Source organism: Periophthalmus magnuspinnatus, chromosome 9 (genome assembly GCF_009829125.3).
Source record: "Periophthalmus magnuspinnatus isolate fPerMag1 chromosome 9, fPerMag1.2.pri, whole genome shotgun sequence".
Taxonomy (NCBI): Eukaryota; Metazoa; Chordata; class Actinopteri; order Gobiiformes; family Gobiidae; genus Periophthalmus; species Periophthalmus magnuspinnatus.
Window position 1 is genome coordinate 10,510,321 of NC_047134.1, and position 22,460 is coordinate 10,532,780.

The window sequence follows — 22,460 nt, forward strand, 5'->3', positions numbered from 1 at the left end:
CCTGAGGCTCACAGGTCTGTTTTGAGGCTCACAGGTCTGTCCTGAGGCTCACAGGTCTGTCCTGAGGCTCTCAGGTCTGTCCTGAGGCTCACAGGTCTGTCCTGAGGCTCACAGGTCTGTCCTGGGCTGATTCTGAGTGGTGCGCCCTCTACAGGGGGCGGGCCTTACAGGTTTACAGGAAATATGAGTATCAGGAAGTAGAAGGTTTGGAAGATTTCTTTGCTCGCTCCAGTGTCTAACAAACATTGCAAACTCTGAAAATTAGCTCGATTTAAAAGCATACATGTTCTTTTGTTGAATAAATAAGAGTTTGAAGCGCGAGATCTGCGTATCTACGTGGAACAAGGTGAGAGGCTCATCTAATGTAACGATGGACGCTTTGAAAACATCCAAGAGTTTAATAATAACGCGTGAATAACTCAGATGTGACCCGTGTGTCCTCGATGCTTCAAAGGACTGTCAAGATGTAGTTAAAATGCAAACAGTACACCTCTTTTGTTAAAGTTGTTTATTTGGGACTTATTATTACTGATGTAAAACAATATTTGAAGTGAAAACAATCCCCCTGTAGAAAGGACTCATCTCAATGGGACTGTGCTGCTTAAATACAGTATTTGTTGTTTCACTAGAAGGACTGTTTGCAGAAGTGAATGGACAGACGTGTACTTTTACTTTTTTTTTTTGTTTAAGTTTGAATCTGTTCTTTTACCTTGATGATAAAAGTCTGTAAATATTTGAGTGTTTAGGTTTAGAATTGACAAAATGTAGAACAGTAACTTTAGAACAGTAGGAACAGTTACATTTTTATTATCTCACATGTCAAAACAGTGATCATATGTTTAGTTGTTGTAAAATAAGTATTTGTTTTCCCTTTAGTTCTGGGAGAGTTGAAGAGTGATGAATCGGGTCCCTCTGCAGCAGCCGCTGACGTGTGGCCCCTGGGAGCTAAAGGAGCGACTGGGGACTGGAGGCTTTGGGAATGTCACAAAATGGCAGAACAAGGTAAAAACACTCTCTGGTCTATGAGGGATTTTATATTTACTTTAAGAAACCCAGAGGCTTTTTCTCATTGTTTCTTTATTACACATTATGTAACTTTTATTAGGTTTTCAGGCCGCAACCCCAAAAGTTACCATGTGAACAACCTGGGACTCCACTGTAAAATGTAATAGACAGTACAATAACCTCAAGGAACAAAACATACAAATCTGCTGTATTAATACTCAATTGATTATTGAATTAAATATTAAACGTCATTAATTAAAAGAAAGAGTTGAGCTTCCTCTTTAGCCATAAACAAACCTCACAATGAGGAAACGATTTGTCCAGTAATACAAACTATTATTAAAGTTTGGATCAGGTTTACAGGAAGTACAATGGTGTAGTTTGAAATGATGCCATGAATAGCAAGTACTCCTTTGGTGACTCATAAATTAATGCAGTATTACTGGAATTTAGTGCATTAGGCTTCAGATCATGATATTCATTTTGTTCATTGTAAGAAGCAATATTGTACCTAAACACCTTAATAATTGATGTAGGTTCATTAATTGTTAAAACTGCAAAACAAATTACTACCGTTGAAGGCAGCGGATTTTCATTTACAGTATATTTATGTTTATGAATATATGACTGTACATACAGGCTGTCCATAAAGTCTCTTTACAATAAAAATAAATAAATAAATAAATAAATAAATAAATAAATATATATATATATATATATATATATATATATATATATATATATATATATATATATATATATATATATATATATATATATATATATATATATATATATATATATATATATATATATATATATATATATATATATATATAAAATGTACTGGTTTCCTCATGTAATACACCTCTCTATGGGCTCCATTAGTCGCATGAAGTACATCAAGATGCTACTTGATTTGTTGCCATGTTCACTGCAGCCGAGCCTCATCAAAGGTTTCAATCACATCTGTTTTCTTTTGCTTTAGTTCGGTAATGTCCCGTATCTTGTTTCGTAGAGTCTGTGTATCTGATTTAGTCTCAATAAACCATGATACACACTGTCTTCTCTTGAGGAGGAGCCATTTATTAGAGGTTAATTCAAAAGGACGCCTCTTTAATCAATGCCTGAAATTCAAAAATGCAATGTGATTAAAAACTTTGAGTAAAAAACTTCTGAGTATAATAGAGAATCTAATGAATATATTGTATCAATTGCCTTTATAATTATATTTTAAATTGCTAAGAGACTTTATCGACACCCTGTAGTTTTTAGTCTAAATATTTTAAGGAATAGTAAAAAAGTACAGGGCTATGGGTGGGGAAACGGGGGTAGCTGCAAACGGAAGTTGTTACAATTAGATAGTTTAGTTACTCACAGATTGTCATTTGGAGTGTTTTCATCTTTTGAGTATGTTTCATTCAAAATGGAGCTAAAACAATCCCCCTCCATACTCTACTTAGTCATATACAAACCTCCCCAGCACTGTCTGAGTTTTATTGATGATTTTACTGAGATGCTTTCAGTCATATGCACAGACTTTGATGGTTTAGTCATTACAGGTGATTTTAATGTACATGTGGATAATGTGTTTGACAGAAACGCTAAAGAGCTCAGTTCTGTCCTTGAAACCTTTGGCCTGACTCAGCATGTCAGCGAGCCCACCCACAACAGAGGACACACTCTGGACTTGCTCATTACAAAAGGAGTAAATATTTCAAATGTCAATGTGGTGGATGTTGCTCTGTCTGATCATTTCTGTGTCTTCTTTGACCTGTCTGTTATTCCCAAACCAGCGGCTGGTCCTGCAGTTGTTCGAAGGAGACACATAAATGATAACACAGGTGCACTGTTCATGGAAATGATACACTTTGAAAATGCCTCGTGTTCTGATGTTGATGATTTGTTGAACTCTGTAACTTCGAGTGTTTTGAATGTTCTGGACACCATTGCCCCGATGAAGGTTAAAATGGTTAAAGATAAGCAGAAAGCGCCATGGAAGAATGATGACTCGGTCAGGGCACAGAAAAGGGAGTGCTGGAGGGCCGAGCGGGAATGGCGCAAGTCAAAGCTCCAGGTTCATTATGAAATTTACAGAGAAAAGATGCACATGTACAACCACAGTTTATGTAGAACAAGGCAAAGGTATTTTTCTGACATTATTGGAAGTTGTAGTAAAAACTCTCGTATCCTGTTTGCAACGGTAAACAGATTAACAAACCCCCCAGCTCCACTGCCGTTAGAACTAATTTCCACATCTAAGTGCAATGAGTTTGCAGTATTCTTTAATGACAAGGTTCAGGGTATTAAAAATGCCATAAATTCCACAACACAAATAACAACCCAGCACCCACCTAGACACTTAGAGCTGACTCACTTTACACCTGTAACTGATAAAACTGTCCAAGAGATTGTCACCAGTCTGAGTTCATCTACATGCTGCCTCGATGTGCTACCCACTAAATTTTTTAAGTCTGTGCTCAACAGTTTGCTGTCACCACTCACTCACATAGTTAATATGTCACTTCAATCTGGAACATTCCCAAGTGCTTTGAAAACTGCGGTTATCAAGCCTCTCCTAAAGAAGAGCAGTCTTGATGCCACAATATTGAACAATTATCGACCAATCTCAAATCTGCCATTTTTAGGCAAAGTCCTTGAAAAAGTTGTTTACCAACAGCTTATTAACTTCCTCGAAATGAACAACTCCTTTGATGTTTTCCAATCAGGTTTTAGACCCCACCACAGCACTGAGACTGCTCTTATCAAGGTGACAAATGACATCCGCCTGAACACTGATGCAGGCAAAGTCTCAGTCTTGATCCTGTTAGATCTGAGTGCTGCTTTTGACACTGTTGATCATGGGATCCTCTTACAGAGACTGGAGGACTGGGTGGGCATCTCTGGTACGGCACTAAACTGGTTCAAGTCCTATTTAGAAAACAGGGAGTACTTTGTTGAAATTGGAAAATGTATATCAGATAAAATGTCCCTGACCTGTGGGGTGCCCCAGGGTTCAATCCTGGGACCCCTGCTGTTCAATCTCTACATGCTACCGTTAGGCCAGTTAATACGCAGCAATAATGTGTCTTACCACAACTATGCAGATGACACTCAGATCTATGTCTCACTAGCAGCAGGTGAATATGGACCAGTGGATTCACTCTGCCACTGCATCCAACAGATCAGTGTGTGGATGCAAAACAACTTTCTTCTGCTAAACTCAGGCAAGACTGAAGTTATCATCTTTGGCCCACAGAAACATAGAGAAAGTGTCAGCAGTCACCTCCAGTGTCTCTCTCTAAAACCTTCAAATCAGGCTAGAAATCTAGGGGTAATAATGGACTCAGACTTGAACTTTAACAGCCACATCAAATCAATAACATCTGCAGCTTTTTACCACCTAAAAAACATTGCAAAAATCAAAGATATACTGTCAAAGCCAGACTTAGAGAGACTTATCCATGCATTTGTCTCCAGTAGGTTAGACTACTGTAACGGCCTGCTCACTGGCCTCTCCAAACGAGCCTTAACACAGCTGCAGTACATCCAGAACGCTGCTGCTCGGGTCCTGACTAGAACCAGGAAGTATGAGCACATAAGTCCTGTGCTCAGGTCTCTGCACTGGCTTCCTGTAACTCAAAGAATAGACTTTAAAGCAGCTCTGCTTGTGTATAAGTCTCGCCATGGCCTAAGTCCAAAGTATATCTCCGACATGTTAGTGCCATATGAACCATCTCGCAATTTGAGGACTTCAGGGATCGGCCTCCTGCTGGTGCCCAGAGTCAGGACTAAACATGGGGAATCAGCGTTTAAACTTTATGCAGCTAAAACTTGGAACAGTCTTCCTGAAGATGTGAGACAGGCCTCTACTTTGACAATGTTTAAATCCAGACTCAAAACAGTTCTGTTTAGCTGTGCATATGACTGACAGGTTTTTATTCTGCACTCTTCTCTTTTAATGTTAATTTTATGATGATTATTTGTGATTATTTATGTTTGATTTGTGTGATTTTAATGTCTTTCTTATTCTGTAAAGCACTTTGAATTACCTTGTGTACGAATTGTGCTATACAAATAAACTTGCCTTGCCTTGCCTTGCCTTACACGACTCACTCCAAACGTGGGACAATGCAGGATTATTCAGCATCATAGTTCTTATTGTTATTAGGATTATATAAAACAAATGACTAATTATATCTGGATTTAAAATGATAAATGCTGTAAGTCTAGACAGTTCTAGTATTGGCCTCATTGACTGGTTAAATCTCAAATATTAAAGGGGAATTTATTGAAAGAAAGAGTTGAGCTTCCTCTTTAGTCATAACCAGACCTCATAGTGAGGAAATGTCTTGTCCGATAATACAAACTATTGTTAGAGATCAGGTCAGTTTTACAGGAAATACAAAGGTGCATTACAAATGATGTCATGAGAAACACATGACACATAAGTTTGCATATCCTGTAAAGAACAAATACATTGCTTTGTTACTGGCACAGGGCTCTGGGCGGGGATACGGGGTAGATGCAAACTGAAATTATTATAAAACTGACTCCAAAATAATCCAAATGCAGGATTATTCAAACTATTCAGCATAAGAGTTCTTACTGTTATTAGAATTATATAAAACAAATGACTGAACATTATTGTGCTGCCTTTTTAGGAGACAGAGGAGCAGATTGCCATTAAACAGTGTCGCCAGGAGCTGAGTGACAGAAACAAAGAGCGCTGGTGTTTGGAGATTCAGATCATGAAGAGGTCAGTTTCACTCTGTCATTGACCTGCTGCAGACATATAATAAACCATGTGTCAAAAGTCCCTCTGTGCACACACTGCCCATCCATCATCCCTCTCACTGTGTGTTTTTATATGGCCGGATGTTAATAATATAGGCATTAATAATAGCCACATTATTACTGGTGATGACACAGATTAGTAATTAAGGGTGACCTATGGATTTTTTGCGAGATTGTTTAATAGAGATTACGTTGTCTGGAATGTTGCAGAATATGGCATCATTTTAAGTGTACTGTTGAACATTTAAGGCAAGAAAATACCGGTACTTCTCCATTGAGATAAGCAGGACTGATGCACGTCCTCCTTCATTAAAGTTACACAGTGCGGCTTTAACTTAAACGTACAGTACAGTCTGTTTTTACCTCTGTTGGATCACATCAAGGAGCACATTTTCCTTGACGTCACTTCTTGGGATGGCATGGAGAATGTGTTCATGTTGGTTGGTTAGCTGCCTGTGATTACACTGGTGTAAAATTGTTTTTCTAGCGTTTATGAAATCTGCCCTGAGATAAAGAACATGGTGTATTTTTGCCCATTTTTGCCCGTCAGTCTCCAAAGAACCCATGAATCATAACAGTATGAGACAGATGAGACATGAATTATGAGTTTGACATTTGACTGCATGTACCCATTTGCTTGTTTTCCATGAAAGAAACCATAAAGCAAAATCACACAAGTCATGAAATAATTATAATAACACTGAAGCCTTGGTTATTTTGGTCGGTTGGAGGTTATTTTTTGACTGGGTAATGAACCACCTCCTCATTTTGTTCTGTGGGTTTTTCATTTCCACCCACATCTGTGTTGTCTATTAACTGTCACTTTGGGTGTCGCTTCACAATAGTTGTATGGAGCCGCTGTGGCTTAAAGTGTTTGTTGTAGATGGCAAAAGCGTAGGCGGATATTTATCACGTTGCGGGGACTAAAATGTGTATACACGCTCACATCATGGGGGCCTGTCTCTTTTATGGAGACAAATCAGTCCCTATGACGTAAATACATAGTAGATCAACCACATGAGTTAAAGTTATTAAGTTATTGGTTGAAATAGGTTAAATCTGCACTTTGTAACTTCTGGTGAAGGGTCCACCACCTACTTGACTCCAACGTGATGTTATTGCTGTGGCTGGAATATTCCATAGTTAGCATTTATTTCACTAAGGATGCTCTTATTGCTCAAAATTACGTTGAAAAACATGCATTATTACTGTGAGCAGGGGCGCCTCTACGCACATCTGATCTGTAACTTGGCCTGTTTTTCTCCATGGAGATAGCTAAGTTTAAACAAGACACGATGGTGGGGGACCCTTCATTAAAAAAGTTGCACAGTCAACCTTTGGGTCAGTGTTTATGTTAAGGTCAGGCAAGTAGTTACTATGGTTATGATCAGTCTGCAGAAAATAAATGTAAGTCAGTGTAACGTCCCCAAAAAGCACGGAAACCCAATGTGTGTGTGCGTTTGTTGTCATCCGCTGGTGCAAATATGGGGATAAAACTGCTCCTGGCTACATTTAACAAGCGTGTTGATTTGAGACAGACATGGTCATAGCCGCAGTCCTGCAGCCACGCCAAACCAAAGTGGCATGCGACACATACATGGAAACCTACTATTATGTTATTACACCCTATTAACCCACATGCCCTTATAGTTCAAAATACATATACTTACTACATTGTCACTGTTGATGTTGACGGCACACAAAGAGCCTGAAACTTGGACAACGCAACCAAATGCCAAAAATATCAATTAAAATGCTTTGCGCTGTTGTATTTTAATTGCATTTCCTTAATGTATATGTCCGACATCAACCTCTACTTTAAAGCAAAAAAAATGCAACGCGATGTTATATAAGTATATTAAACATTTGACGCAAGTTGGAGCATTATCTTATCCTGAATTTAACCTAAACCAGATGGTGACAGTGATAAAAAACAGGTGGAGAATGTGTATCAAGTAAAGATACTTATATTACGTAACCAGTTCATTTGTCACACATGCGTTTTTAATAATTGCAGAAGGTGTGCCATGCCATGTAATCTATTGCCGTTTTTTCGGTTTTATTAGGTTAAACCATGAGAATGTCGTCGCAGCCAGAGAAGTTCCGATGGGAATGGAGAAGCTAATGGCCACCAATGACCTCCCTCTTCTAGCGATGGAGTTCTGCCAGGGTGGAGACCTCAGGAAGGTAGTGTGTGTGCGTCCATCGTGTGTGCCTCCATCGTTTGTGCGCCCATCGTGTGTGAACTTGTGTGGATAGTCCTAATTTCATAAGTGCCCATACAGCCCATCAACTGCGTCAAGATCCACGTCTTGCGGTAGTATAAACCCGAGGACCACAACACCAGAAACAAAAACAAAAGATTTTAACACCAGCCAGATGGTCGAAGTTTGCAGTTTGGTTTAGAGAAGATGGAAAGGTCAGCGGCAGCAGCTATTGTCCGTGCTGTTCCTTTCCATAAAAAAGCAAATTAAAGAATTGTCTTGCAAAGTCCTAGAAGTTTTTCAGTAATAAAACATCGTATCCTATTTCACAAGACTTCTTTAATAAATCAGTACCTAAACAAACATCTCCATTCTGTTTAAAGATTAGAAGATTATAAGAGCAAATTAAACTACACGTATAAACCCACTTTTACGATTAAGTGTTTTTGTGTATTTGTGTATTTCTTTGCAGCATCTAAACGTTCTAGACAACTGCTGTGGAATGAGGGAGGGCGCCGTGCTGATTCTCCTACAGGATATATGTGAGTAAATACATGACTACACGCATCAGGCCCAGTCTTACTAGTCGCACTTTTACGTCATACGTGCAGTGGTTGAAAGGTTGATAGCCTGACGCACTAAACTAGCAGTGAGTAGTTTCCTAAGCTGGAAATGGTCATAGACTAGCAACTCCTCTGTGACGTCCACTGGTCCTGAGTTGGAGACATTAGTCACCCTGATTATCTTACACTTACTTACATAACATGCGTGAGGGTGGGCTGTATGAACACATTTCTTTACAAAAACAAATTCGCTGAAACTACCTCGTTTTTTCCACAAAAATATTTACTGATAAAGCACGATCCCCTTGTGTGTGCCCCAACAGCACGAGTCAAGGCAGAGGCATGTATGTTATCCACACCCAAAACTCATGTACAGCAACAGTCTGTGCTATTAAAACATTGGGTGGCAACTCAAACCCCCACAGTGTAACTTTTTTCCCAAGAAATGGACTAAAATAAAAGTATGCAGGCTCCACAAAACTGACACGCATTTGGCGTCCTTTTGTTTCCATAGAAATGCTGTTTCTCTGGCTTTAATATTCCACACTATGGCATAAAACATGTCTCCTTGGAAAATATTCCTGAAGCATGATTTTAACGTTCTATTTCCACCTCTAGAAAGTTACATGGTGTTGCTTTTGAACACTTTGATCACATTTAGATTGTTGCCTACACAAATATACTTAAATGTATTTTTTTTTTATTATCCTGAAAGAAAATTACACGCTTTAACTGTGCATTGTGTTGTGTTTTCTAACGCTGATATTCTACTTTTTATCATGTCTTAATCATAAAGTACAGTTCAGTCATCAATTAAACTGTATTAATTGTATTTATAGATAATTTTCTGTTTTATCTGTTTTATTTATTAGCATCCGCTCTGATGTATCTCCACCAAAAGAGGATCATTCATCGAGATTTGAAGCCAGAAAACATTGTGCTGCAGCAGGGAGAAAAGCGAGTGAGTTAGAGACCCTGTGAACTGTGTTGTTTTGCCAAATCCACCCAAACCACAACAAAGAGGTCATATAAAGGGTTTTTGTCCCCACATGGGCCCTGTGTGGAGCAGGCACATTTAACCAGGGCAATCTGAACACATAAAGTCCTGCTCCTAATAGTTAATATGGAAACCTCCCATCCTAAAACTAATTCTGACGGAAGTGTTGAATATGACCCTGTTAGTTTTATTATTATTATTTTTGTAACTATGGTCAGACACCAAGTTATATCCTGTTGATCCTGTGCTGTGTTTTGTCACAGGACACCCATGTGTTTTACTTGTATTTCTCATCTATTTTTTCAAGTTGATTCACAAGATTATAGATCTTGGATATGTAAAGGAGCTGGACGCAAGCAGTTTGTGTATCTCATTTGTGGGAACACTGCAGTACTTGGTGAGCAGAAGTACCAATAAAAGCATTATTTTAAACATTAGAAAGATATAAATATGTGTATATTTTCATTCTTTAGGCTCCTGAGCTCATAGAGAGGCAGCGTTACACCTACACTGTGGACTACTGGAGCTTTGGGACTTTGGTGTTTGAGTGCATCACAGGATTTCGTCCCTTTTTACCAACATGGCAGCCTGTTCCTTGGTAGAAACATGTTTAAGCTTTTTCTACTTTGTAGATTTTCCATTATAACATCTATCAATCTATCATCTTGACTGAAAGTACTCGAGTATGTTTACATGATGAGATTTCATCATGCCAGCTGCATATATAAACAATAGCTTCGAAGAAAGAAAGAATACTAGGATGTGCAAGCTGTGCCAATGTCAATGGGCGTTAAACAGCAACACTGCCATAAAACTGTCCCATATTTCAAAATCTGCAGATTTTTATTGGCATGGATATTTATTAGCTTTTGATATGTGTTGTGTAAATGAAGATATAATGCTACACATCGTTGTAGAAACATGTAAACATATTTCAAAAAAATGTCTTGTTTTAGGCACAACAAAGTCAGACACAAACAAGATGATGACATCGTTGTCCAAGAGGACCTTGCAGGAGAAGTACGATTCTATAAGCACCTGCCACAGCCCAATAATCTCAACAGGTAAAAAATGTGCACATTAAAATGTACAGTGAGAGTTTATGAGACTGATTCTAAGGCTATTACTCTTAACAGTCTGTTACTGGAAAAGTTGGAGAGGTGGCTAAAGCTAATGCTCAAATGGTCACCACAGGAGAGAGGAAAGGATAAAAATGTTACTCCCAGTGACGGTTTTTCTCAACTAGAGCTCATATTGAAACTCAAGGTTTGAAATTTTTTTCCAAAAATCATTACAACTGGTGTAGCAATGTGCTCAACTCTTTTCTATGTTTGTCAGTTGGTTCGTGTCCTAAACATGATGACAACAAAAACGCTTGTTTATTCTGTGTCGGAGAAAGAGACAGTGGCTGAACTGCAGAAAAGAATTGAAAAAGATTCCAACATCCCAGTAGCGAATCAGGAGCTGCTGCTGGAGGCAGGACTGGCCCTGGAGCCACAGGGACTGGCTCTGCAGTGCGCTGTCGACTACGCTGTAATGACAATCTTCACTCGAGACTTATACAGGGTGTTAATGCTGTGACTCACCCTAAGCATCTTTTGTTTTCAGGAAATAGACGGGCGAAGGACCGATTTCCCAATGGTTTTCCTTTTTGATCGCTCTTCCTGTAACTATGAACCTCAGTTTACTCCTCGCCCTCTCCCTGAAAACATACGCTTTGTTCGTGAGTACATTTCCCAAAAATGTATTTATTAAAAAAATTTAAATAAATAAACTAAGAAAAGCTACCTTTTGGAACTGCCTGTAAAGAAATTCTTTGGTAATCCAATATATAATTTTTGTTTTTGTTGTAGAAAATGACCCCAGTCACATTTTGCAATACAGTCCCCTGAGGAGGACTTGTGGCCAGGCTTGGCACACGATCCGCTGTCTGAAAGAAGACTGGCAAAGGCTGCAACAGGGCCAGAAAGCTGCTATGTATGTTACAGAATCACTCACATACTGTATGTTTATGTAGCTCACACTGTTTAGGTAACTGTTTTATTTGTTATGATTTTACTTTCAGCATGAGTCTTTTGAGACACAACTCCTCTTTATCCAAACAGAATATTGAAATGGTCTCAATGCACCAGAGGCTTATGGCCAAACTGGATTTCTTCACAACCAGCCTTCACATAGACATGGACAAATACCAGGAGCAGACTGCCACTGGAATTGGTTTGTCAGAAATCGACATCTCTTTTCTTTTTTCTTTATAAAGATTTGTTTCCAGGGAGGGGGGAGTTACTGTTATTTAGAAATACATTGAATATCAAGTATATTTTTTAACATATTGAACAAAAGCAGTTTAAAAGGCTCCAAAACATCAACATTACAGTATAATCTAAATAAGGTTATGAAGTGACATTTCTTTACTTTAGTGTCTGATGAATATCGTCACCGGATTAGTCCCAAAAATGATTGACATATTTGTTTTGTTTTGTCTCTAATTGTCCCACTGCCATGTTATTGTTTACATCACATTATATAATTAAGCTGTGCAGTTTAAGGACACAAAATCTTATGTCTGCTCGAAACCCAGGCATCCTTCACAGAATAATACCTTAGTGCTTTTCTATGTAAAGTAAATAAGTGTATTTTATATTTTCAGCATCAGAGAAACTGCTTTGTGTTTGGAGGGAGATGGAGCAGACTGCTATAAGCTGTGGTCAGGTATGCTTCAATATTGGCCTATTTAGTTCAGTAAGAAACAAAAGATAGAAGCTTTTAACTGTGTCCAGGCCAAGGTCAATGAACTTGAGGATGAGATGATGCACCTACAGCCTGATATTGTGGATGTGCAGAGACAGAGAAGTGGAGAGGCACTGGACACACTGTAAGTCTAAACATATTTCTCATTCACCAAAGTAACCCAAATCAACAGCTTAAGAAACCACTGTGTTGTGTCTTTCCTGTTTGAATTTACAGTGAAGGAAAAGCAATGGAGATGTTCCGCAAGCTCAGAGAAAAACCCAGAGGTGAGGACTTAAAACTTTACTCTAGACCATAAGCTTAATTGGAAATGTGTCAGTATTGTTTCACTCTCTCCTTAGACCAAAGATGTTCAGGAGACGGCCGTGAGGTCGTGCGACTTGTAGTCCAGGCTGTACAGTTTTTTGAGAAGAAGGTCAGAGACTTCTACACACATCTCAGGTATTGAATAATGTCTGAATGTTCTTCATAAGAAAAAAGTCTAATAGGTTGAGTTTAAAAGAGCATTATGTAACTTTAGGGGCTGTGGCTCCTCTACCTCTGACCCACTGGAGATGCTGTTGCTTTGTCTGTAATGCACTGAACTTATCCATTTTGTATTTACTCAGTTTTTGCTATTACTATAAGAATACCTACCAAAACACGCTCAGAGGCCTCATTTATAAAGCCTGCTTATGCATTGTGTAGCTGCCTTCTGCACCAGACACGGGATTTATAAAAGGCCTACTAGGCGCAGCACTTTGCTTATCTTTGCGTCAGCTAGAACACTGGCGCGCACTCTCCACAAAGTCTCGAGATACAAAAGACGACACTCGTGCAAAGGAGCAGAAGTAAAGAGAGTTTGAGGAAATGCCTGATCAGATTTGCTCATTTAAGCAGGTGGCCAAAACACTAATTATTCTGAGCAATATCATGCATTTGAAGCCTGTGCCCACTCTTGTGCACGAGCGTATGCACTTTCCCGGTGCAGCGCTGGTCTCCACTGTGACCATAGACTCACAGCCACCACAGAGAGGATGAAATAACGATGTGCCCTGAGAGATAACAGAGCACATGAGTGAGGTTTTAGTTTAATGAAGCACTGGGAGTAAACGCAGCTCCCACACCTTACCTTTGCCAGAGTGACTGACACCGCACATGAGCCCACTGTTCGAACTTGACCCGAATTTTCCCTGCATTTTTTTAAAACCAGGAGTTCAAACAAGAGCTTGTAGAGGGCGGCTATGCAATGTGTAATGTGTAAGGAAGCTTTATTAATGAGGCCCCTGATCTGTAACTTAGCCAGGTGTGTGGATACTGTTACACTCCCACTATATTATATATCAAGTATAAAGTATATAAAGTCACGGAGGAGGGACAAGGGCACAATTTCCCATGGTATTCTCATAATAAATATTTATGAAGTGAATTTACAAATGCAGTTGAACCTAATCATTTTTATGTCATTTGAAACCCAGCATTTTGTCTTGTTTGGCAGTAAAACTGCTCTGTGTCGAAAACGTGTGATGGAGCTGCTGCCCAAAATGGAGGAGGTGGTGCAGAAGATGGTGGAGAGCGAACAGGTCCTCATGACTCTGCAGGAGAAAAGACAGAGGGAGCTGTGGAACCTGCTCAGAGTGGCCTGTGTACGGAGATATATCACCATGACAACCACACACAAAACGCTATTTATTTCAGTGGTTTTAAAAGTCGTCACAGCAAATACCACCTAATATAGTATTGGGCTTAATACCAGGTCTAAACCGTGTCTGAAACAGGGCTGCACCGGTATAAAATAGACGTAAAACAGGTCTATAGCAGGACTTAAGTATTGCATTAGTTCTAATCAAGGACTAACTCACTGGAGGACAGAAATGTGGAAAGAATTTACTCAAAATTAAACAAACACAAGACCTACCAAAACCCAAAGTATCACAGAAGTATTGATCTGTTTAAGTCATGACCGTGTCTGTCATGAAAATACAATTCATTTGTGATATATTGCGACAGAAACATTGACCACTTTTTGCCACCGACACAATAACCTGGAAGCAGTAAACACTTTTTCTAAATAAACCATATTGTTCGAAGAATATGAGCTGCTGCAAAATATACATGGCACAGTGAAAGACTTAAGTACTGAGCCTAAAATACTATTGTTAAGTTTTCATTTACTGAATAAGTCATTACAGTAATTATCATGAGAGGCCTACACAAAAAAATAAATAAATAACATGAAATAGTACCTCTTCGCCTTTCAAAATACTCCCAAATGTGTTTTTATGTACATGTTTTGAATCTAAAGACTGGGATTATCAAAATTTAAGTGCTAAAATGTTGTTTTTTGTGCAGAGTAAAGTTCGCAGTCCTGTAAGTGGAAGTCCAGAAGGTTTACGGACCTCTGTGCCACATTTAGTAACTCCACGACACAGCCTTCAGCAACCGTGAGTTTTTAGTGCATTTACATATAAAACACTATATAAGAATGTGTATTTGTTGACTTATATGTTTCTTTAAGTAGGGATGAGTCTCTTGTGGAGGAAAGTAGGACATTTGAAAGTCGTCTCCAAAGTTTGCTTCAAGACACAATCCAGGAATCAGAAAGCAGTATGGAGGTATCGTCTATTTCTCTTTATTTCTTCAACAAAAAACTAATAATACATTTGGTCTAAAAAGTATACTATTTGATCAGATGTTGCGGGAATGGACGTGGCTTCAGGATGACCAAAGTTTCTCCAGTGATCTGTCATGAAGAGGAGAGATTGTGCTGTACTCTGCTCCCTCCTTGTGGACACGATGTGAACATGTTTCTGTGCACCTTGTACAAAACCAGTGCGACTCTGTGCGTTTTACTCTTAAGCTGACAACAAAGACCATACATTTTAGAAACTATATGATCACCACGCCAATGCAACCTCAACTGGTAAGGCCAAATCTCTATAAATATAATATAGCTGGTAATAGATTAGCTAGTTGATGGTTGTTTTCTATGTGAGGTGATACTGTACTTACATGTTTTAGGGTCTATCGGCCCTAAAGCTCCAGAAAAGGTTTCTCCTAAGTGTAAAAAAAAAGCTGATGAAAGGATTATTTACTGTTTTATGAATTATGTAAATGTCTGATGTTTTCTACCCTTTAATCTTTGTACATTACAGTAAATATAAATATATATTTTACTCCCTATTGGACCTTTTTGAATGTCGTTAAACATGAAACAATGGGTACTATATTGTTTGACATTCTTTATTCCATGGGTTTATTGTTGAAAAGAGTAGTTACATACTGACTACTCTTTTTGAACACTGCACAAATTAACTGTAATGCCACGTTTTTAGTCAAGACACACTGGATACACAACATGCAAAAGAGTACCTCACCAAACAAGTTTGATAAAACAATTAAGCTGGAAAATCCTCACAGCATGAAAACTGTGTTAGTGTACTGAGGTAAAGAGGTGGCCACTTAGACCTAGACCATTCATTTGTTATTCATTCCCAAGCCTTCAATAAGTCTTTATACAATTTCTGTCCTAATTTATGTAACACTAGGGTTACAAAAAAGGCATGCAACAATACAACATCGAGGGGAACAGATTATTGTTAAAAATGTTCGAAATCCTAATGAAAAACAGAAGTGAGCTGAGGAGTAATAAGGTGCTTCACGCCTGACTTCATAATGAAAGAAATGAAAAGTGCACTTAGATACATTTGAGCATATTAAAACAGTTGGTACGGTATGTTTTCTCCTATAAACTGTATTGCTGTCAAAACTGTACATCTGAAAACCATTCAAAATAATGCTTTCTTTAAAATTACAGTACAAATGGTCATTGAGGTGGAAGAGTTAAGGCCAAAATTGTAGTAGACTGGATGACAGTTTATGACTTGGGGTTTCCATCTCCGGGGAAAGGCATGTCGCTGGTCGTCTCTCAGGCGTTCCCCGTTTACGCCTCCAAGTCAAAGCCCAGACCGATCTTGTGTCCACCACCATTCACATTCTTCCCGTCAACTAGAGCTGATAGAGTGAGTTTCACCCCTGATAAAAGGTAAAATAAAGGCCGTTTAGTTCATTTTGATAGTTAAGATTTAGTTATGCATTTTTGAAAAGATGTAATGTAATGCAAACCTGGCCTGAGTGTTTGTGTGTATCCAACCCCAACAAGGCAGGTGTTATTAACTTTGGCCTGTAAAGGAAACATTGATTATCACATATAAAAAGAAACCTATTCATCTTTGAACTTGAACGTCCCTTGTTCTATCTATACATCACAAATTGAGTTGCTTACAGACACAGACGCATCCTTGTCCAGCTGGTATTTTGCACCAATACCAAAGCGTGTGTTATTGCTGCCAGCTGTCCAGGCCAAATTAACAGCTGTCTCCAAGTTACTGTTCACCTTCTGGTAAATTGAACCAGCAAACTCTGTGCCATCATTGCTGAAAACAAAAAGAAACATGTCCTTTTTAATATAGAAAAGCATTACAAATATCTGCCATGTTCTGATAAGTTGTGATATGTGTGTTATCTTACACATTAGTGTGTAGCTGAAAGTCACCAGCCTTGTATCCAATAGCAAAGTTGTTCTGGGTCAATACAGATTTGGAAGTGTCAAAGGCAATCTGGTATCCAGCCAACCAGCCCTCGTACCCCAACACCGCAGCTGCATGGACAGTGGGGCCCGCCATGTCAAAGTCCAGGTCACAACCAGCGTTAATGCAGTCACGTTTGTATGCACTCTTCAGTTTGGCACTTTTCTTCCTAAAAATAAAACAAACAAGAATAATTATTTATGCTACATGTTGAAAGAGAAGGGTCTCACACAAAAGCATAGCAGAGGTTTTAGTTATGCTTATTAGCGTACAGTGTATAAAGGTAAATTTGTAATATTTAATGACTACTATTTAAATTGCCCCTAGAGGATGAATAACTTGTATGTTACTTGATTTGATTGATTGACTGATACTCAATAACATTTATCATCCGGATGACATGGCTTACCCAGTATTAGGCACAAACGATGTGTCCAAACCCAGCTTCAAACCCTTAGCCAGCTACAGAAAGAAAGAAAATGTGTTAATGATGATTAAATATTATCTACAAATGAATTATTATGGCGTTGCTTGTTTTAAACCTCAACATTTGTACATTTTTACTTCAACCATATATTTGAAGGGTGTTATTATACAAATGTATTAATTTGGATAAAAATATAAAGAGATGTGTATCCATTGAGCAGCACTGACCTGGTCCTCTATGGTGACCTCGGTGGTCAGAGTGTTGTCTGTGTTCCATTTCTGGTTGAAACTGAGGCCCAGGTCACTCAGCTTATACTTGGTCTCCAGGTGACCTCCAGACTTTCCTGTGTCCGTGTTGCTGGATCCAGAAGTGGCAAACTCCTGAAGGACAAAATCAAATGCAAAAATAATTTCAGATATTGTTATAATGGAACATACACTTTATAATGGGAAAGTGAACAGGCCGTGGGGTATGTGATGCCAAATAGTATAAAACACCTTTAGTGAGAAGGGCAGGTGTGTGTTCTATGGTGTGTCTACACAAATCTGAACAGAAATAGAGATTCAGTCATTTCTAATAGTCAATGATATGGTTGGGTCTCAATATCGCCAAATAGAATTTGATGCAAAGATTCAACAGGGAGACGTTTTGGCCTGGTTTATGGTTAATGTAAAGTAAGTACTGGGAAATAAAAGATTGTACAGTTTGAAATCAACACCAATGTCATATTTCACTTTAATCTATAGCATCAACGGTGGTGATATGATTCAAGAAAGCATAAAGTCAATATGGTTGACTTTGCAAAGCATATGAGCATTTTCCATTTCTTTCAAAAATAGTGGCTCAACATTGCTCCCTGTTCTCCATCTGAGATGTAGACAAACATATAGAAAACAAATTCTATAACAATCAAATCTATTAAACTATACAAGTGCACAAGTGAAGAAAAAATAATACTGAGCTAATAAAGTGATACATGCTACAACATGAGGTGATAACTGTGAATAGATAATATAAACAGTGCCTAAAGATCCTCACACAAGCACGGGTTTACCTTTGACCACATCTGTTTAATCATTACATACACACTCATTCTTACCATCTGAAAGGACATCCACACAGGAAGCAGAAAAAGACAAAAGACTGAGGGTTAGCCTGAACTACATAGAGGTTTGCTCCATTCAAAGACTGACACTGCATTAACCTAAAGACATCAGATAAATAAGAAGAAAAGTGTTTTTTACAGTAGAATCAACACATTCACCCCTGTGCATCTTTCCATACACTGTTTTCTTTTTCATGCAATGTCTAAAAGAGAGGGTAGGACTGAATAAAAGTACATTTATTCAATAATGTCAATGACCCAACTCTTACATACGAGCTATAGCATTCTAAGCGAATTATCACCATGAAATGGTGGAGAAAATTCCACTTATTACTTACAACACCATTCTGAGACTTTGTCTTGATGTCCAGCTTCAGCACTCCATAGCCTGCAGACAAATGTAAAGGGAAAACTATAAGAAAAACTAATACTGTGTCATCTATCGGACGTTCTATGATCATAACTGATTATATTCTGTGTCAAAATTACATGCTGTATTTATGCATAAACTGTGTTTTATAACTCACCAAACCCTTTGCCGAAGATATCTTTGGCTGATTTGCCCAAGTCTGAGTACGCGGGAGGGACGGCCATACTTCCTGAGGGAGAAGATTTGTTGATATAAATGCATCATTTCCTTTAAATCGGAAATAAAATTACTCACCAAATATATAGTGCTTTTTTAAGTTTAACTCTGACAAAACATTTTAAATGTATAAATATACAATGTGTTGACACATTATATATACCCAAAGATGATATATTTCAAAGATTGAGGAGATGGGGTGCTCTTGCTTATTTCACTTTTTGACCAGGTAGTTTACAAACCTGTTTCTTCAGTATTTGTCCAGTGAGATGAAAGTCCAAGCCAAAGGACTACATCAGTAATACTCTGCTGTGGTCCGTCGTCTTCTCTCACACAAAACTTGGCAACATGCCACTGGCAACCAAATGATAAACTACTCAAGAAAGTAGGACATATAAATACACTGAAGACATCAGGGACAACGTGTAACCAACAGAAAGCTATGGAAAGCTGCAGCTTCCACGTTTCAGATGCAGTTTGGCAACATCTTTACTGGTGATGTATGTTATAGACAGCAGCCGCTGGCCAAGAAGACAACTGTTAATCTACGCAGTAAACCATGCCAGTGTAAAGATGACTTAAACGTAAAAGTCAAATTACACATATATCTTTATCCTTAAAGCAGATCATGATGCAGCCAACATGTCCTCCACCTCACATGAACATGCCCTGACTCACCATGAGCCTTTGGTGCGTGGTGCTGACATGTCTTACAATGGTCTTTGCTCTTTGATTGCTTCTTTTGTTCTGCCTGCTCCAGTGGCACCACAGGTACAGCTGGCACAGCAGGCACCACTGGCACTACTGGCACCACAGGAGGCACCACACTCTTCACTTCTTTCTCTGCCATGGCTTCAAAAATAGAAAGTGGAAGTGGGCATGGTAAACCTTTACTTAGGTATGTGTGGTTTAACTCAATCTAATGCTCTCTCATAAATACCGTAATGTATTGGTTTATTACACTAACTAAACAAGTTGTCTTCTTCCCACTCCTTTTCGAGATTGTATAAGGAAAAAAAAAACTAAATGTACATTAACTGGATTAATATATACTTACTTCTTGGGTTCATTAATCTGCTCGAAATAAATTCATAAATGAACTAAAACTTTCTGTTTACTAATTTGCGGTGAGTCAAAACGTAATCTTAGTAATTTGACTATAAACCTGTTAAAATATTATGACTTTCATTTCCTCTTAAACTATGGAAACACCTAAATATAAAAAGCCAGTAAGAAAGTGGTCCCATTCTTGGTCCTACTGTTGAAAAATGTGCAAAATATCGCTCTTACTGCTGTGAATCTTAGCAGGAAATAACAGGCCTCCTGGAGAGAGACGGCATGCTGTGCACATGGGAACATTAGCTACAAAGAATACATGTAAAGGCAACAAAAGTAATAGCCAAGAAAAAAAATAAAGTTGTGTACAATAGACAACAGAAAACAACAATTTAAATGTACTTGAAAAAATCTTGTTTAATCATCAGAAGTGTAACATTTTAAGCACGAGCTATGTAAAGCAACAGATATGCCCTGTCATTTTCCTCAGCCTTCGACAGTCCACCTCACCAGGATATATTTAGCCCAGGTGAATCTGACACTAAAAAACACGTGAGTATGGCTTTAAAACTGACTTGACTCTTTATTTTGTGTTAGTTTAACACTACATAAAGAATGCTCATTTAAATTCCATTGTTTTCAATAGACTGAGAACTATAGAAGAAGACACTGCGAGCCATGTGCTACTTTGATTTTTTTTTTTACTGTAAATAGTGTTTAGCCTTAGGCAGCCATTTCCACAACACTGTCATCCACTACAACAGTGAAGCTCAAAGGTCAAATAGCAACTATAAACAAAAAGAAAAGCAGACGAGAGCAGGACACATTATCACACAAGGGCAAAAACATTCATATACCCTATTATTATTTATTATTTCTGAACTTGTCAGGGTGTTTATGACTGAGAATTTTATTATAATAAACAGTGTATTGTATAGTTTATAGCCTACTTTAGTGGAAATAATAGAGTGTCTGTCAGACAAGCAGAGGCGGTGACACTAGTGACCAATCATTTTGCCAACAACTAGTGCAGCATGTGTGGTAGGCCTGCAGCACGAGGTATGTCTGAGATAAGGTCAAGTGCAATTTATAACTTCAATGTAGTAAATAAAGGAGTGATGTGCCCATTGACCATAAGGACGTTCAGGACACAACAAGTAAAAGTGACAAATTCCCCAGCTGTGACAGGATGATTTAAACTTTTGATCAATTCAAATAAACGCTACAAGTCACTAAGGTATTGCACAATGACCTACAGACAAGGGTGGCTTCAAACGCAGAATCCAACAGACTGATAAGCATAAGATGTTTAGCTTTTATGGCATCATGTTGCATAGATGAACCCTGTCCCTTCTCCATATGGAACAAGGTTCACTGCTTCCATTGTTCCAGCATAGTTTGGCCCAAATACTGTATTTTAAAAACTTTTATTTCTTATGTAGGGTCATTACTTCATCAAAATGCAGGCCTATGGTTTCAGTCCCAATTGATCACCAGAATAAAATATAGAATTAAAGTGGCCTAAATATAGAGAATTTGCTTAATTTTGTCGCAGCACATCCAAACTGAGAGTCTTCACAAGAGAAACAATTACACTGAAGCTAAAAGGGCAAATGAGCTGACTCCCAATGTAACTGTCATACTGCCCTGTGCTCTGATGGTGTGACTGCATGGCAGGGTCCACATGCAGTAAAGCTCAAAAGCAGCTCAAATATCTTGATAAACACATAAATAAAACATGACACCAGTATTCTTTACCTGTTTTTTTTGGGACGGAGTGTGCAGAGTTTGCAGTTGCTCCGAGCAGCGGGACACAGAGAAGGAGCAGCTCACAGACAAACAGCAGGCGCAACGTCACAGCGTCACTACGTCACAGCCTGGACCGAGCCTGGGGGCGGGGCCAGTGTGTAGTATTAGCATTTAGAAAACTGACATGTGCTTTTATATAGTTTATGATGCTGTATATTTGCTAAAGGCACCAATTCAGTGTAAATAGAGAAAAACGTGCAGAACATCAGCAGGGCCTTAACTGAAATAGTGGAAGAGCCTCGACAAGAACCTGTAGAACACAATGTCCATTTATCAAAAAAAAAAAAAAAAAAGTGCTAGATATGTTTTTATAGCTAGCTTTCAGAAACTTCAGTGTACTTGATAATACTGTATGACGTATTAAATCCAAATTATTAACTGATGCTATAAAATCTATTTTGTGTTTCTGTGGGTATCCCTCTTTCGCTTTACACAGTACACCGCTAGGCCGCACGGGGCGCTGTTCAATAACATTTATCAGCTTTAGTTTGCGTTTTAAATGGGTACTTTCTTTACCTCGGAGAAGCTAGACTGATACTACAGTCCTTTACAGTTAGCCATCAGTAAATGGTACCAGCAGGATGAGTTAGGA

At 38.5% G+C, this 22,460-nt stretch overlaps 2 protein-coding genes across 3 annotated transcripts; one reads left to right on the top strand and one right to left on the bottom strand.

The window, feature by feature from the left end:
* Positions 1-174: 174 nt before the first annotated feature.
* On the top strand, positions 175-15,517 carry ikbkb (inhibitor of nuclear factor kappa B kinase subunit beta). The gene is made up of 22 exons (XM_033971977.2): positions 175-346; positions 877-1,002; positions 5,670-5,764; positions 7,869-7,989; positions 8,479-8,548; positions 9,442-9,530; positions 9,874-9,963; positions 10,040-10,164; positions 10,523-10,630; positions 10,703-10,832; positions 10,905-11,099; positions 11,175-11,289; positions 11,420-11,543; positions 11,632-11,783; positions 12,217-12,278; positions 12,347-12,441; positions 12,534-12,583; positions 12,659-12,758; positions 13,795-13,942; positions 14,649-14,740; positions 14,818-14,911; positions 14,989-15,517. Exons 2-22 carry the CDS (start codon positions 898-900, stop codon positions 15,046-15,048), a joined length of 2,220 nt encoding a protein of 739 aa, XP_033827868.1. The 5' UTR covers positions 175-346; positions 877-897; the 3' UTR covers positions 15,049-15,517.
* A 7-nt stretch (positions 15,518-15,524) lies between these two features.
* vdac3 (voltage-dependent anion channel 3) lies at positions 15,525-21,917 on the bottom strand. 2 transcript variants are annotated; one of them, XM_055224036.1, is made up of 10 exons: positions 21,818-21,884; positions 19,682-19,855; positions 18,945-19,016; positions 18,756-18,805; positions 17,540-17,692; positions 17,295-17,347; positions 16,827-17,054; positions 16,582-16,732; positions 16,422-16,479; positions 15,525-16,331 (listed from the first exon to the last, which is right to left on the bottom strand). In XM_055224036.1, exons 2-10 carry the CDS (start codon positions 19,851-19,853, stop codon positions 16,240-16,242), a joined length of 1,029 nt encoding a protein of 342 aa, XP_055080011.1. In that variant the 5' UTR covers positions 19,854-19,855; positions 21,818-21,884; the 3' UTR covers positions 15,525-16,239. The 2 variants fall into 2 exon arrangements, with proteins under 2 accessions (XP_055080011.1, XP_033827875.1); XM_033971984.2 differs by lacking the exon at positions 19,682-19,855 and having other exon boundaries at positions 21,818-21,917.
* Positions 21,918-22,460: the final 543 nt, after the last annotated feature.

What these genes read in the sequence shown, in the direction of transcription:
- ikbkb (XM_033971977.2), top strand. Translation starts at nt 898, where the DNA reads ATGAATCGGGTCCCTCTGCAGCAGCCGCTGACGTGTGGCCCCTGGGAG. An exon ending in TCACAAAATGGCAGAACAAG is followed by an intron (nt 1,003 to 5,669) that starts GTAAAAACACTC and finishes CTGCCTTTTTAG; the next exon opens with GAGACAGAGGAGCAGATTGC. An exon ending in TGGGAACACTGCAGTACTTG is followed by an intron (nt 9,964 to 10,039) that starts GTGAGCAGAAGT and finishes TTCATTCTTTAG; the next exon opens with GCTCCTGAGCTCATAGAGAG.
- vdac3 (XM_055224036.1), bottom strand. Translation starts at nt 19,853, where the DNA reads ATGGCAGAGAAAGAAGTGAAGAGTGTGGTGCCTCCTGTGGTGCCAGTA. An exon ending in CCACGCACCAAAGGCTCATG is followed by an intron (nt 19,017 to 19,681) that starts GTGAGTCAGGGC and finishes CTTCTCCCTCAG; the next exon opens with GAAGTATGGCCGTCCCTCCC. An exon ending in TCGTTTGTGCCTAATACTGG is followed by an intron (nt 17,055 to 17,294) that starts GTAAGCCATGTC and finishes TTTTATTTTTAG; the next exon opens with GAAGAAAAGTGCCAAACTGA.